At 38.3% G+C, this 15536-nt stretch overlaps 1 protein-coding gene across 4 annotated transcripts in view; it reads left to right on the top strand.

The window, feature by feature from the left end:
* ZFR (zinc finger RNA binding protein) overlaps positions 1 to 15536 on the top strand; it is a 94447-nt gene that overhangs the window by 31677 nt on the left and 47234 nt on the right. For all 4 annotated transcript variants that reach the window (XR_002339765.2, XR_002339764.2, XM_021076978.2 and 1 more), the window contains 4 exons: positions 6026 to 6273; positions 9230 to 9421; positions 10509 to 10800; positions 13194 to 13387. Coding sequence is in view for 2 of the 4 variants with exons in the window: in XM_021076978.2 (XP_020932637.1) it covers positions 6026 to 6273; positions 9230 to 9421; positions 10509 to 10800; positions 13194 to 13387 (926 nt within the window). In the remaining 2 variants the exon portion in view is untranslated. The remainder of the gene's footprint in view (positions 1 to 6025; positions 6274 to 9229; positions 9422 to 10508; positions 10801 to 13193; positions 13388 to 15536) is intronic.

The raw sequence follows: 15536 nt of genomic DNA, 5'->3' as shown, positions 1-15536 counted from the left end.
CCACAGCCTCATGGCTCCTAGTTGGATTCGCTAACCACTGAGCCACGACGGGAACTCCTTCTAGTTGGGCTGGGCTTTCTGTATGGTTGATGTATTTGTGTTTATGCTTTGTTTTAAATTCGGGGCCCAATCAGGGATTATGAATTGTATCTGGTTGTTAGTTTCAGTTTCCTTTAACGTAGAACAACCCTTATTTTTTTATCTTGTCTCTCATGACCTTGATGTTTTCAAAAAGTTCTGGCCAATTGTCTTGTAGAATGTTCCACAATCTGTATTTATCTGTTTTTTGTTTGTTTGTTTGTTTTTCTTTTTAGGGCCACTCTCGAGGCGTAAGGAGGTTCTCAGGCTAGGGGTCAAATCAGAGCTACAGCTGCCAGCCTATACCACAGCCCCAGTAATGCCAGATCCGAGCCACATCTGCGACCTACGGCACAGCTCATGGCAAGGCCAGATCCTTAACCCACTGATCAAGGCCAGGGATTGAACCGACAACTTCATAGTCAGATTTGTTTCCGCTGCACCATGATGGGAACTCCTATCTGATTTCTTTATGTTTAGATTCTGGCAGCTTTGCAGTCAGTAATTAACTACCTATGTGAACTTTCCATTTTTTTCACATCAGGTGCACATAATAATTAATGTCAGTTTATTACTTATTGATGATGCCAAGAATAACCACTCATTATAGTGGTGACTACCAGACCTTTCCGTTGTAAAGACATCCTTTCTATTTGTAATTAGCCAAGTAATCTGTGGGCCTGTTACCCACTACTTTTCTCTGAAGGTGTTAGATCGTTTGAAAAACTTAATAACTGAATCAAGTTCTACAGTGGTGAATGCAAAATCCTTTTACTAAGAATCAGTGTAAAAGGATTTGGATTCTTAGATGTTCTTCCCTAAAGAAGAATCCCCTCATCCCTTCCTTTTTAGTATTACTGTGGGTTCCTTTTTTATTCAATGTAATATAATCCATTGCTTTTCCTTTTTCTTTTTGAGGCACACAGTGTCCCAAAATTGGTCCGTGGAATCCTTTTCAAACCAGAAGAGTCTTTTGAACTTGGCATCATTAGTCTTTGAGCACATCTTTTCTTTCTGTCACAGTAAGATGTGACTCTGCCTAATAATTCAGCATTGTATCCCTAACTTCCAGTATAGCATTTGACATAGGGTAAGAGAGAAAAAATATCTGAGAAATTAAAAAAAAAAAATTTAAATTCAAGCTTATAACACCCACGCTAGACCAAAACATCAAGAGCTGAAAACTGAAATTGCTCGTATCACCTTAAATCCTCCATGGAACAAGACAGCATATTAAGGCATAAATAAAATGCAAAACACTTTGAGCCTTTCCTGTGTTAGATTCACAATTAGCCATTTTACAAAGGAGCCAAGGTTTATTATATGGTAATGGTATTTAGAAACCAAGATCTGTGCTTAGAAAAACATAGGTTGGTTGGTTGGTTTTTTGCTTTTTAGGGCCAGACCCGTGGCATGTGGAAGTTTTCAAGCTAGGGCTCGAATTGGAGCTACAGCTGCTGGCCTGCATCGCAGCCACAGCAACATGGGATCCAAGCCACGTCTTTGACCTATACCATAGTTCGCGGCAACACAGGATCCTTGACCCACTGAGCAAGGCCAGGAATTGAACCCCCCATCCTCATGAATACTAATCAGGTTCATTTCTGCTGTGCTACAATGGGAACTCCTAAAACATAGTTCTTAATAAAAGTATACTGTTAATGTATGCATGTACTATGTTTTATTTTTTGATAGGCAAGAAGTGGATTTATTAATATTGCATGCATATGAAAAATACAAGTCATGGGCGAAGGGGCTCTGTCCTTTTGTTTCTTTTCTTTTTTTTTTTTTTTTGTACTATATTTTCACGTTTCTATTTGGGGACATTTAGTTTCATATTAGGGAAAAACTAGAAACAATCAGTACTGGGTAAAATCCTTTTCTGTAAAGATTTGTCTGTTTTTTCCACTTGTTTACCTAGGATAAATTCCTAGATTTGGAACTGTTATTATATCAAAGATTATATAGTTTTTATGGAGTTACCTAGTGGCCTGGTATGTTAAGGATCGGGTGTCACTGCTCTGGCTTCGTCACTGCTATGGCATGGGTTTAATCCCTGGCCCCGGGAACTTCTGCATGCTGCAGATGCAGCCTAAGGGGGGCGGGGGGGAAGAGTATGCATTTTTGAAAGAACATGTGATACACACTGTGAAATTACCATCCACAGATGTCATTATCAGGGATTCTAAGTTCTCTGCAGTTTTATATTGGCTACAGCTTAGGTCAGCTGTTCTTTTAATCTCATTAGAAGATGAGTTCTAGAATACTGGTACCTACTAAATGATGACTGTAGCATGATGCATTTACTGCTGAAGTGATAGTTTTGTTTCTGATACCATACCTTTAAAAGTTCTATTTGAACTGTTAGAATTATGCAACTTACTAATTGCGAAGTATTTGTAATAACACTACTTTTTAAATGAAACCATTTTAGCTTTCAAAAATTGAGCTTTCTCTTAGAGACACAACCTTGTATTTATTATTTTCCCATAATACTTTACAAGAAATGTATGTATGTTTGCTGTTAGTTATAGGAAATTTAAAGGTGATCCTTAGCAGAGTTGCAGACTTTCAACCTACCTTTCAGTTTATGCTTTGATTTTTTTTTTTTTTTTTAATCTTTTTTTGTCTTTTTCTAGGGCTGCTCCCAAGGCATATGGAGGTTCCCAGGCTAGGGATCTAACTGGAGCTGTAGCCACTGGCCTACACCAGAGCCACAGCAACTTGGGGTCCGAGCCGCGTCTGCGACTTAAACGCAGCTCATGGCAATGCCGGATCTTTAACCCATTGAGCAAGGGCAGGGATCAAACCCACAATCTCATGGTGCCTAGTCTGATTCGCTAACCACTGCGCCATGACGGGAACCCCCAGTTTATGCTTTGATATATATATTTTTTTAAAGCTAAGTAATAAGCTTATAATTAAGCTTACCTTTTATTAGTTTTAGAACACGTATGTGCAAATGAAAGTTATTTTGTAAATATTACCCTTAACCTAGTGATTTTCTTTTTTAACTATTTAAAGGACCTTAGCCTCACTTTTCTCATCTACAAAGGAGAGTAAGGCCTGAAAAACTACCTTATAGATCTGTTTTGAGATTTCACTGTGTTTGAAGCACTGCCTTTCACAGAGTAGTAGATTCTCAACTTTTAAAAAACCCAGAAGTCTGCTCATCAAGTTTTGAATAAAGATTTCATATAAAAATTATAGTTGTAACCAGTAATCCACAAGGAGCTTTGGTTTTTGTTGTTGTTGTTGTTGTTGTTTTGTCTTTTCTGGGGTCACACCCATGGCATATGGAGGTTCCCAGGCTAGGGTTCTAATCGGAGCTGTGGCTGCCGCCTATACCACAGCCACAGCAACGCCAGATCTGAGATCCGTCTGCAACCTACACCACAGCTCATGGCAATGCTGGATCCTTAACCCACTGAGCGAGGCCAGGGATCAAACTCTCAACCTCATGGTTCCTAGTTGGATTCATTAACCACTGAGCCATGATGGGAACTCCAGAAGCTTTGTTATTTTTAAAATTGGACAATTTTATGGTGTTTAAAGAGCAAAATTTAAACTGTACGTATTTCTGCCTATAAATATGAAAGCATTTGTAAGCTTAATTATGTTCTTTTATCACATTCTTCAGTAATAGAGGCCACTAGTAGTACTGACAAGTGAAGAGTTTATTAATTTATAGAGATTTTCTTTTAAAAAATTATACCAATTGTTTTCTAATTTTTAAAAATCTGATTATATGCTTATTGTTAGTATGTTTACCTGCTTCTTCCTACTTTTTTTTTTTGTCCACTCCCATGGCATATGGAAGTTCCCAGGCCAGGGATCAAACCTGTGCTGCAGCAGTGACCCAAGCCACAGTAGTGATAGTGCCAGATCTTTAACCCACTGAGCTACCAGGAATCTCCCCTACTTTCATTTTTATATATTTTCTTCCATTACCACATTTTCTTTCTTTATATCTTCATAAACAGGTCATTTAATAACATTACATAAAAGTCTAGGGACACTTTTCATGAATGTTACCCAGCTGCTTTCTCTCAAATATATGTGGTTTCAGGTTCTTATGATTCTCATTTCCCATACATCTTAACTCTCACTTTTCTAATTCATATTTTCTTCTCTGTGTGTATTATATATATTGGAGTCAGTGAGGGTCGTAAGTCTTTACTTTTCTGTATAGTAGTATAGCAATCTGAATGTGAGATACCAAAAAGTTCAGTTTTCCCTTGGTAATTCTTCCATGTAATAATGGCAGCTAGGAATCTGTTTTTCTTTGTTTTTGGCTATGCCCTCAGCGTGCACAAATTCCTGGGCCAGGGATCAAACCACCATCACAACAGTAACCAGAGCCATAGCAGTGACAATACTGGATCCTTAACCTGCTGAGCCATCAGGGGACCCCTAGGAGTCTCTCTCTTGTGCCTTAATTCTGCCCACTCATTTCAACTTTGGGATAAAAGGATGATAATTAGGGAGTCCACCAAATTTCCAGAGATCTTAGTTTAGGAAGCATTAAGTTTTCCAGCTTTGAATAGGTTTGTAAATAAAATCAGCAACTTTGTCCAATGTGAGGCTCTTAAAGACTTTTAAATCTAAATCACTGAACAGGAGTTCCCATTGTGGCTCACCAGTAATAAACCCGACTAGGATCCATGAGGATGCAGGCTCAATCTCTGGCCTTACTCAGTGGGTTAAGGATCCGGCATTGCCATGAGCTGTTGTGTAGGTCACATACACGGCTTGGATCCTGTGTGGCTGTGGCTATGGCTCCGATTCAACCCCCTGGCCTGGGAACTTCCAAATGCCACTAGTGTGGCCCTAAAAAGCAAAAAATAAAAAAGTAAATAAATCACTGAACATAAACAGCCTTTATGTATTATAGTAACTACTTGGTGTGCTTATTCATCAGAGTCTTTGAACAATGGAAATGGATAAAATCCATTTAACCAGAAAATTCAGTACTTTTTCATCTTTTAGTAGATGAGAACCAATAATGTATTTGGGGTTTTATTTCAAGATCTTTTATTTGTTGTCCTAGATATTCACTTCAACTCCAACTCCATATTAGGGACTTCTGCTAAGCTTTATTCACCTTGCCCCTCCACCAGTTTCTGTCAGCTCCTTGCTTTTTTTGGTTGCACAACCAACCCATAAGTCATCCCTGGGATTGAAAAATCTTGGTGTCATCTTTGTGTGTTTTTGTCTTCTTTAATATCTTTTATCCTCTCAGCCACCGAGCATGTTTCATGCCTTTTTTTTCCTGTCTAGAATCCTAGTTTAGACTTTTCAAATCTAGCATTCCCCAGATTGTATTCAGAGGTATTCTGCTTGGGGAAACTAGTAACAAGTTTCTAGAACCAAGTTCTCTAATCACCTAAGTTTATCAAACACCCTATCACATCCATCCAGCTGAAATATAAACCTTTTTTGTCTTGTTGCCATTTCTTGGGCCGCTCCCACGGCATATGGAGGTTCCCATGGTAGGGGTCTAATTGGAGGTGTAGCTGCTGGCCTACACCATGGGCACAGCAACGAGGGATCCGAGCCACGTCTGGGCCCTACACCACAGCTCATGGCAACGCCAGATCGTTAACCCACTGAGCAAGGGCAGGAACCTGCAACATCATGGTTCCTAGTCGGATTCGTTAACCACTGAGCCACGACAGGAACTCCTGAACTATAAGCCGTCTCGAAAGCAAGGACCAGATATTTTACTTACATAAGTAAATACTTTGTTGATTTACTTACATAAAAGCAAAATAAGTGAGTTTTTTTTTTTTAGGTTTTTTTTTTTTAAGGTTTGTGATACGCTTTATTTGTAAATATGCACATGATGTAAACCTGCCTTTATTAGTAGAACTTAATGGATTTAAATTCATTTATCTTTCCCATTTATAATTATGTAACATAATCTTTGTTTGATTTTATTTGTAAGGTACCTCTTATTCAGGTTATGAAGCAGCAGTGTATTCAGCTGCATCCTCCTACTACCAACAACAGCAGCAGCAACAGAAGCAGGCAGCAGCAGCAGCTGCAGCTGCAGCTGCAACGGCTGCCTGGACAGGGACCACCTTTACTAAAAAAGCACCATTCCAAAATAAACAACTGAAACCAAAACAGCCTCCCAAGCCACCCCAGATTCACTATTGTGATGTTTGTAAGATCAGCTGTGCTGGACCACAGGTACTTATGTTTTATGTTTTACCATGGGTCTTCAGTGGTTATTTTTGATAGTTAAGTGTGGTTGATAGTCTAGCTTCTATGACTGCTAAGAAGGTTTTTATTTTCTTCTCTTGTTAGCTTACAGTCAACAACATAAATATTTGTTAAATGGTCATTTTTTAATGGTCTTTTTTTTGAGACATAAGCATTCTGTTAAGAAAAAGACCATAAAAATGATTGTAATGTAAATGAAAATTGGGCAGATTGAGGGGTTTTTTAGGAAGGATACTTTGCTCTTTAAATAAAACTTTAAATTTAGCGTAATAGAGATCCTGCTCTATAGCACTGGGAACTATGTCTAGTCACTTATGGTGGAGCATGAGAATGTGAGAAAAAAGAGTGTGTACATGTATGTGTAACTGGGTCACCCTGACGTACAGTAGAAAATTGACAGAACACTGAAAACCAGCTATAATGGAAAAAATAAAAATCATTATTAAATAAATAAATAAATTTAGCATAATATTAGTTGGGATTTGGGAGTAAGAATGAATCTTTTTTTGACACCTATGACTTGCTTTTATAAATAAAGCCTTTATGAAAATATTTTCAATTTAAGACATGGGTTATTTATTTTTGAGGTCCATTTTGAATATATAAATAGAATTTTATAGCCAAAAAGGGATGACCACTGAGATAATTAAGCTTTGCACTCTTGTATTAAAGATTAGAGGACTTTGTCAAATGTATTATTTTTTGTAGCATATAAATAATAGCAGAAATCATAGCAGAAAATTGTCTTTCTGGAGTATTAAAAAAAATCCTTAATAACAATTTTAGGATAACATTTCTAATGAGACTGACTTTTGTGTATGTTACTTATTTCTGTATAATCTCCTTCATGAAGATATAGGGATGATGGGAACAAAAACAGTGTAGGGAAGTGTCTTTTTCAAAAATATCAACTAAAGAAGCGTGCAGAATCTTTTTTTTTTTTTTTTTTTTTTCTCCTGTTGCTGAATTAAAATAAGGGATTTAGGGAAGAGTCTGTTTTAAGTTCAACTTCCTTCCCAACTTTATTTGTTAATACTTTCTTTAGGAATGTCTAGTTTTTATATAAAAATTTAATAATTTGTCAGACAAAGGCATAGTATTTGAAAAGACAAGTTTTTGACTCTAGTGGTTTCTTTCATTTGTGTCTGTCTCCAACCCTTAGGCAACCTATGTACATTCTTTTTAATTTACTAAATTAGTTGTCTACTTTTTAATACTAATTTTTTGGGTACTTTAAGTTAGCAGCATTTCCTGAGTTACACCAAATTAGGAATATTTTAATATATGTGGCTAGTAACAGAAAATCTTTTTCCTATTTTGAGTATGATGGTAAAGTTTCATTGTGGTTACATGGTTGGGGGAGAGGAGACAGGTGGGAAATATTTGCATCAACCCAGGATTAAACATGAAAAGGAACAAAAATGTTGGTTTTAGTATTTGAGGAGTGTATCCTACTCAGTAATGACTGTTTAGAGGGGATGATGCTATGAGAGGCACGTTCAGACCTTCAGAGACTTATTGACTGTGTGGAACCTGTATAAAAGGATAGAACATGGCTCTAGGGTAATAGGTTATTGGCAGCATTTAGAATAAGCATGTATAAGGTTGACCATTGAGTTAGGACGGCTGGATGGTTTCACAAGAATAGTCCAAGGGTACTCCTACAAGTTATAGGCACTGACTTAAGGGGCATTGCCTTAGAGAAAAATATCACTGAGTTGGTAAGTTAGAGTCTAGTGTAGACATAGGGAGGGGGGGAGAGTAAGTTGGTTCAAATATAAGGGCCATGATTCCAGTCCTGTTTCTGTGACTAACTTGTGGATTTGGGCAAGTTTAACTTTTGTTTAGTTTTTGTTTCTTCACTTCTGTAGTAAGGACTCATCCTAAATAATTGAGGCTCACACTGCTTCATGGAACCACTTTAGGCTGCTGCACATAATAGGAGAATCAGATAGCTAAGTGTTCAGTCTTCCTTTTGTTTCAAAAACAGAGTAGCTTTCCTTACTTGTGCATTTTGAGAAAGGATTCTGTTGTTTAAGATTTAGAAAATCATTGTTTTAGGTAATCTCTAAAATCCCATCCAACTCTGAGTCTATACTGTGTATACAATTTTATGCTAATCATATGTCTGTCCTAAAAGCAATTTTGAAAATAATACGTAAAAGATGGAGTTCCGGAGTTCCTGTCATGGCTCAATGGTTAAGGAATCCAGTTAGGAACCATGAGGTTGTGGGTTCAATCCCTGGCCTCACTCAGTCGGTTAAGGATCCGGCATTGCCGTGGGCTGTGGTGTAGGTCCCAGATGTGGCTCGGATCCCTCGTTGCTGTGCCCATGGTGTAGGCCGGTGGCTGCAGCTCTTTTCTAGGGCTGCAACCCTAGAAAAAACAAAAAATTAAAAATAATAATATGTGAAAGAGTACCTATCTGGCCCCACTCAAGAAAAAACAGACTACCCAGTAGTCTTTATTAACCTCTTCTCATTTTAATAAAGCTGCCTTCTTCAGTCATCTGCATTCAAGACAATTTTTAATACATAATTTTATTTTGACGGCTAGTATTACAACAATACTGTTTTCCCTTTCAAAGATGCACACACAGTTTGGGCTGTTAAATATTTAAGTAGGCTTTTGTTCAGGGTGGCATGGATTCTAACACAGATTCTGTGTGAAAATGCATCCTGAGTTTTCTCAGATGCAACTGACTTTTGTAGGTCAGTCTTGTAAATAAACATACCTGTTTGTGAAGTCTTGTTACCATATAGTAACTTTTTTTCCTCTCATTTCATATGTAGGGAAACCACATGCTCTTGTTCAGTTGATTTTTAAATTGTTTAGTGTTCATTTTTTTTATGAGAATTGAATAATTTCAAATGATGTAGACAGAAAATTAGTGAAGAAAAATTTATTCTTTTTTTTGAAACAGACTTATAAAGAACATTTAGAAGGGCAGAAACATAAAAAAAAAGAAGCTGCATTGAAAGCTTCACAGAATACCAGCAGCAGCAACAACTCTACTCGTGGGACTCAAAATCAGCTACGTTGTGAGCTCTGCGATGTGTCTTGTACGGGAGCAGATGCATATGCTGCCCACATTCGTGGTGCTAAGCATCAGAAAGTAGGTGTTTTTTCCCACACACACTTATGTCTTACTCTGTTTTCTTTTCCTTTTTCAGTGAGGGGTGGTGGCAAGTTCCCTGGTGGCTCAGTGGATTAAGGATTTGGCATTGTCGCTACTGTGGGGTGGGTTCAGTCCCTAGCCCCAGAATTTCCACATACCACAAGCACAGCCAAATAAATAAATAAATAATAAATTAAAAAATAAAGGTGACTTCAAGGAGTTCCTGCCACTGGCACAGTGGGTTAATGATCCGGCTTGTTTCTGTGGAAGCTCTGGTTTGATCCTTGGCCTGGAACAGTGGGTTAAGAATCCAGAGTTGCTGCAGCTATGGCATAGGTTGTATCTCTGGCTCAGATTCAGTCCTTAACCTGGGAACCTCCGTATGTCCTGGGTACAGCCAAAAATGGGGGGGGGGGGAGGTGGCTTCAAAATTTGAAAACTTTTGAGTGTGTTATATACCTTGCTTATATGCCTAATATATATAAAGGTGGCGTCAGATAGTCATTGCCTAAAGAAGGAAAGACTGGAGATCTTTCTTTTTTAGATTTAACTAGGTAATTTTTTCCACCAAATGGAAATTGAGTTATGTGATTATTTTTCTCCTTTTATCTTGATCTAGTCTGGGTTGGTATGCATGTGGCCTAGTCATTTCATCCTTCTCTACCTTAGTTTCCTCACCTGGTGGTAGATGGAAAATGTATCCATATCTGCTTCACTGAGATTATTTTGGAGATAATGAGTTTTTATCTAAAAATGTATATAGGAGTTCCCACGGTGGTGCAGGTGGGATTGGCAGTGTCTCTGCAGCGCCAGGACGCAGGTTCCATCCCACCCTGTCACAGTGGGTTAAAGGATCCAGCCTTGTCACAGCTGGAGCATAAGTCACAACTGAGACTTAGATCTGATCCCTGGCCTAGGAACTCCCTGTGCTGTGGGGCAGCCAAAAAAGAAAAAAATATGTATATAACAGGAAAAGTAGAACAAAGAAAAATATAGTTAACATTTTCATTTTATAGTGTTTTTTAAACTTTAAAAAAAAAATCTACACTCTGAGATTCCTGACAAATATGCTTTTATTTTGTAGGTGGTTAAATTACACACAAAACTTGGTAAACCCATTCCTTCAACAGAACCAAATGTTGTTAGCCAAGCTACTTCTTCAACAGCTGTGTCTGCTTCAAAACCAACTGCCTCTCCTTCAAGCATTGCAGCAAGTAATTGTACTGTGAATACTTCATCAATTGCAACTTCTTCAGTGAAAGGTCTTACAACTACAGGAAACTCGTCTCTTAATAGCACAGCCAACACTAAAATATCAGCAGTGCCCACAAATATGGCTGCCAAGAAAACATCTACACCCAAAATAAACTTTGTTGGCAAGTACTGAAGATTCTCTGTGTTCTTCATAACTGTTAAAGTGATGTTTCTCCTCCATTCTAGGACTAACCCTTCTACTTATGCTCTTGTATTGGTCTTCCCCTTCTCTTCTGGAACCTTATTTAATCACATATCCGTCATTTTTTCAGTTCTCTAATGGCTTTTTCTCCCTTTTCTTCAACTATCAGGTATACCTGTGTCTTTCATGGTCTAAATATATATATATATGTGTGTATATATATCCCCCCATTCCTCAGGCTGGTAACCCAATTCTTATTTTCTCTACTTCCTATCTAATCCTTAGTCTCTTAGGGTGTCTATTCTTTTCTGCAACTGCTTTCAGGAGTCACCAGAAACTTACTTGCCAGATCTAATGTCCAGTTTTCCATTTCATCCCATTGACGTAACATTTGGCACAGTTGACTACTCTACCTTAAAGCTGAAGATAATGTCTGTCTCTATTACATGCCCAGTCACCCATTTCTCATGTGTCTTTATTGGTTCTCCTACTTTCATGTTCCTTAACCAGTGACCCTGTGACTTCAGTTCTAGCTCACATCTCACTCCAGTATTCAAGAGCTGTCTCATCTATTGCACTGTATATGCAGTGACTTTAAAATCATTTTGGCAAATTCAATACCCCCATTCAAGTTCTAGAGCCATATTTTAGGTATTTCTTGGTATGGTTCTGCTGATGCCTGCCAATGTCTCTAAGCCATTAACTCATCACAAGTTTTTGCATACTGCAAAATAATAAAATTGCTGCTTTTTCACATGGAAAACTTCACTGACATTATTTCTTCTTACCTATTGCCTCCTCCAGTTGTTGACGTAATTGTTTTGTTTCCATCACTACACTACTTCTCCACAAAGTGTCTTGTCTTCTTCATAGCCGCTGCCTTGTTTTTAGGCCTTCAAAGTTTCTTCCTTGGAGCTTGTTTCTTAACTGCATCCGGTCCCTCGAAAGCTTTTGTCAGTCATTTTTAAAAAGATGTGTATCAAGTTGTGTTAGTTTCCTGTCCAGAATTTTCTTTGGAAAAAAAAGGAAAAAAGAAAAAAGAGTTCCTGTCGTGGTTCAGTGGTTAACAAACACAACTAGGATCCATGAGGATGCGAGTTCGATCCCTGGCCTTACTCAGTGGGTCAGCGATCTGGTGTTGCTGTGAGCTGTGATACAGGTCACAGACGTGGCTCGGATCCTATAGTGCTGTGACTGTGGTGTAGGCCAGCAGCTGCAGCTTGACCCCTAGCCTGGGAACTTCCATATGCCACAGGTGTGGCCCTAAAAAGCAAAAAAAAAAAAAAAAAAAAAAAAAAAAAAATTAAATAAAATGAAATTTTCTTTGGCTTTCCTCTTGCATATAGGAAAAAAAACTCTTATTCCTTAATTATGTCATCCACGGCCTTTGACAGTTTGACCGCTGTCTTGTGTATCATCACATTTACCTGGGTAGTAATTCATATTAAATTGGTGAGTCTTCTTTGAATTTACCATAGTCTCTTTAACCCTGTGTTGTGCTTCTAATTTGTACATGGTGTTTTTTCTATTTATTTATTTATTTTTGTCTTTTTGCCTTTTCTAGGGCCGCTCCTGAGACATATGGAGGTTCCCAGGCCAAGGGTCCAATTGGAGCTACAGCTGCCAGCCTGTGCCACAACCACAGCAATGCCAGGGATCGAGCCCACAACCTCATGGTTTCTGGTTGGCTTTGTTAACCACTGAGCCACAATGGGAACTCCTGTTTTTTATATTTAGACATCATTCTCTTTTTTTTCTGCCTGGCCATTTCATATTTATCACTCTTCTTTCAAAGCCCAGCTCAAGTGTCACACCTTGGTGAACGAAGCCTTTCTTAACTGTATTAGGTTAAAGGGTACTGGCTCCTTTCTTCCCTTTACATTCCTACAATACTCTATTAATGCTTATAATAGTGCTTCCTGCATTGTATCATAATGACTTGTATCTTCCTTAAATTATTGACACCTCAAAGACAGCTACACTTTTTCTCATTATATTACCAGAACTTAGGACAGTACCCAGTTCTGTGGCGCAAAGGGATACAGTATGAATTAGGCTTAGACTTTAACATTTCAGGTACTTGGTATTTATTTTTACGTACTTGATGTTATAAGAGCCATAGTGGGGACAGAGTAGACTCTTGCGAATTGGCAGGTAGAGAAGCGGAAAATTCAGGCATGTGTTTCATTAATACAATAAAAAAGCCAAGTGGTTTAGGTTTATATGGCTCTTCAAAATTCTGATCCGTTGTATGTCAAGCAGGAGTTTGACTTTTGGTAGGAAATACCAGAACTTTATCTGAAGTTTTTGTTGTATCAGGTTATACATTACACAGAAATTTAAAATTATTATAATTCTTTTATTCTCTCCTAGGTGGTAATAAACTGCAATCAACAGGAAATAAAACAGAAGACTTAAAAGGAACTGAATGTGTAAAAAGCACTCCTGTCACTTCTGTACAGATTCAAGAAGTAAAGCCAGACACAGTGTCAGAACCAGTCACACCTGCATCTCTAGCTGCTTTGCAGAGTGATGTACAGCCAGTGGGCCATGATTATGTGGAGGAGGTATTGATTTAAGAATACTACTGCTGGAGTTCCCATCATTGCTCAGCAGAAACGAATCTGACTAGCATCCCTGACGATGCAGGTTTGATCCCTGGCCTCACTCAGTGGGTTAAGGATCCGGCATTGCCCTGAGCTGTGGTGTATGTCATAGATGTGTCTCGGATTTGGCATTGCTGTGGCATAGGCCAGTGGCTACAGCTCTGATTCAGCCCCTAGTCTGGGAACCTCCCTAAGCCATGGGTGGTGCCCTGAAAAGACCAAAACACAAAAAAATACTACTGCTGTGAAATTAGATAAAGGGAAGCGATGTGTCACTTTGTTACAAGCATGCTTTATATGTAAAATTAAATTATTCTCAGTTGTACTTTAGATTACTTATAAAAGAATATCAAAGGAGTCTTTGTTAATTTTTTTTTCCCTAAAGCCCGCCTTTAAAGCTGGCCTAAATGACATCACAATATTTTTTTTGTTTTGTTTTGCTGACTTATGTCTTTCCCTGCTAATACTATCATTATGATGTGAAGTAACTTTACATTTATTTGTTTGGCTTTCTTTTATTGCACCCTTCTGCTATTCTAAACATAAACAGTAAAAAAAAAAAAAAAAAAAAATTGTGAGCGGCAGACACGTTGACAATGAGAGCCACTGTTTCTCTTGAGCAGTTTCATGTGTAAAATCAAGATGGCTGATTTAACAGATCCTGTTTATTTGATTTCTCATACTGGTTAGAAATCAGTTTTATTTTTAAATTTAATTTATTTGTTTATTGCTTTTTAGGGTCACACCTGTGGCATATGGAGGTTCCCAGTCTAGGGGTCAATTTGGAGCTACAGCTGCTGGCCTACACCACAGCCACAGCAACGCAGGATCCAAGCCGAGTCTGACCTACACTACAGCTCACGGCAACACTGGATCCCCGACCCACTTATCGAGGCCAGGGATCAAAGCAGCATCCTCATGGATACTAGTCAGATTCATTTCCACTGCGCCACAATGGGACTCTGAGAAAACTATTCCTGTTTTACAGGCAGAGTGACTCAGTAAATGGGGGATGAGAGAACTTCAGAGGGCCTTGATAGATAATTTGCTTTTAGCAGAAAGGCTAACATACAGTGATGTAGCCCTACTCTTTACTTTCACTATGTTATAGAACAATTCTAGAGAATTAAGTTCTTTGAGCTTCAGTGTCCACATCTATAAAATTTGAATATCTCCCAATGAAATTGTGAAGATTAGATGAAGTAAAGTAACACAGTACCCAGCATAAAGAAGATTTTTGGCAAATATTTATTTGTTCCTTCATCCTTTTCCACATCAAGAAAAATTACACGTTGAGTTCTTTGTTTACAAGGTAGAAAAGTGGGCTATGTAGTTTATAAATAGTTCATTTACAATTTTAATTTGAAGTTACATGTTTTAAAAGACTTAAGACTTGGCTGTCTAAAAAAAAATGTGCACAGCCAAAACACCTTAATTACCAATGATACTGGTTGGTAATCTATGTATATTCTTTTGAATATTCTTTTCGTTTGTAGTTTATTAAAGGAGATTAAATATAGTTCCCTATGCTATTACAGTAGGATCTTGTTGTTTATCCATTCAATATATGAGAGTTTGCATCTCCTAATCCCAAACTCCCAATCCATCTCTACCTCACCCTCCCTTCTCCTTGGCAACCACAAGTCAGTTCTCTGTGTCTGTGAGTCTGTTTCTATTTCATAGAGGTTCTTTTGTATCATTTTAAATTCCACATGTAAGTGATGGTCATGATATTTGTCTTTTGTTGTTGTTGTTGTCTTTTGTAGGGCTGCATCTGTGGCATATGGAGGTTCCCAGGCTAGGGGTCTAATCAGAGCTGTAGTTGCCAGCCACAGCCAGAGCCACAGCAGCTCGGGATCCGAGCTGCATCTGCGACCTACACCACAGCTCCCGGTAACGCCGGATCCTTAACCCAGTGAGTGAGGCCAGGGATTGAACCTGCAACCTCATGGTTCCTAGTTGGATTTGTTAATCACTGAGCCACGACAGGAACTCCTGTATTTCTCTTTCTGAATTAGTATGATCATCTCTAGGTCTTCCATGTTGCTGCAAATGGCATTATTTTATTCTTTTTTATTGCTGAATAGTATTTCATTATATGTGTGCATAT

This window comes from Sus scrofa, chromosome 16, assembly GCF_054392235.1.
Source record: "Sus scrofa isolate SSC_HxYL_T2T_F1_AM1 chromosome 16, Sscrofa_HxYL_maternal_Yorkshire_Landrace_v2.0, whole genome shotgun sequence".
In the NCBI taxonomy this organism is placed as follows: domain Eukaryota; kingdom Metazoa; phylum Chordata; class Mammalia; order Artiodactyla; family Suidae; genus Sus; species Sus scrofa.
This window is presented reverse-complemented; position numbering and strand designations above follow the sequence as displayed.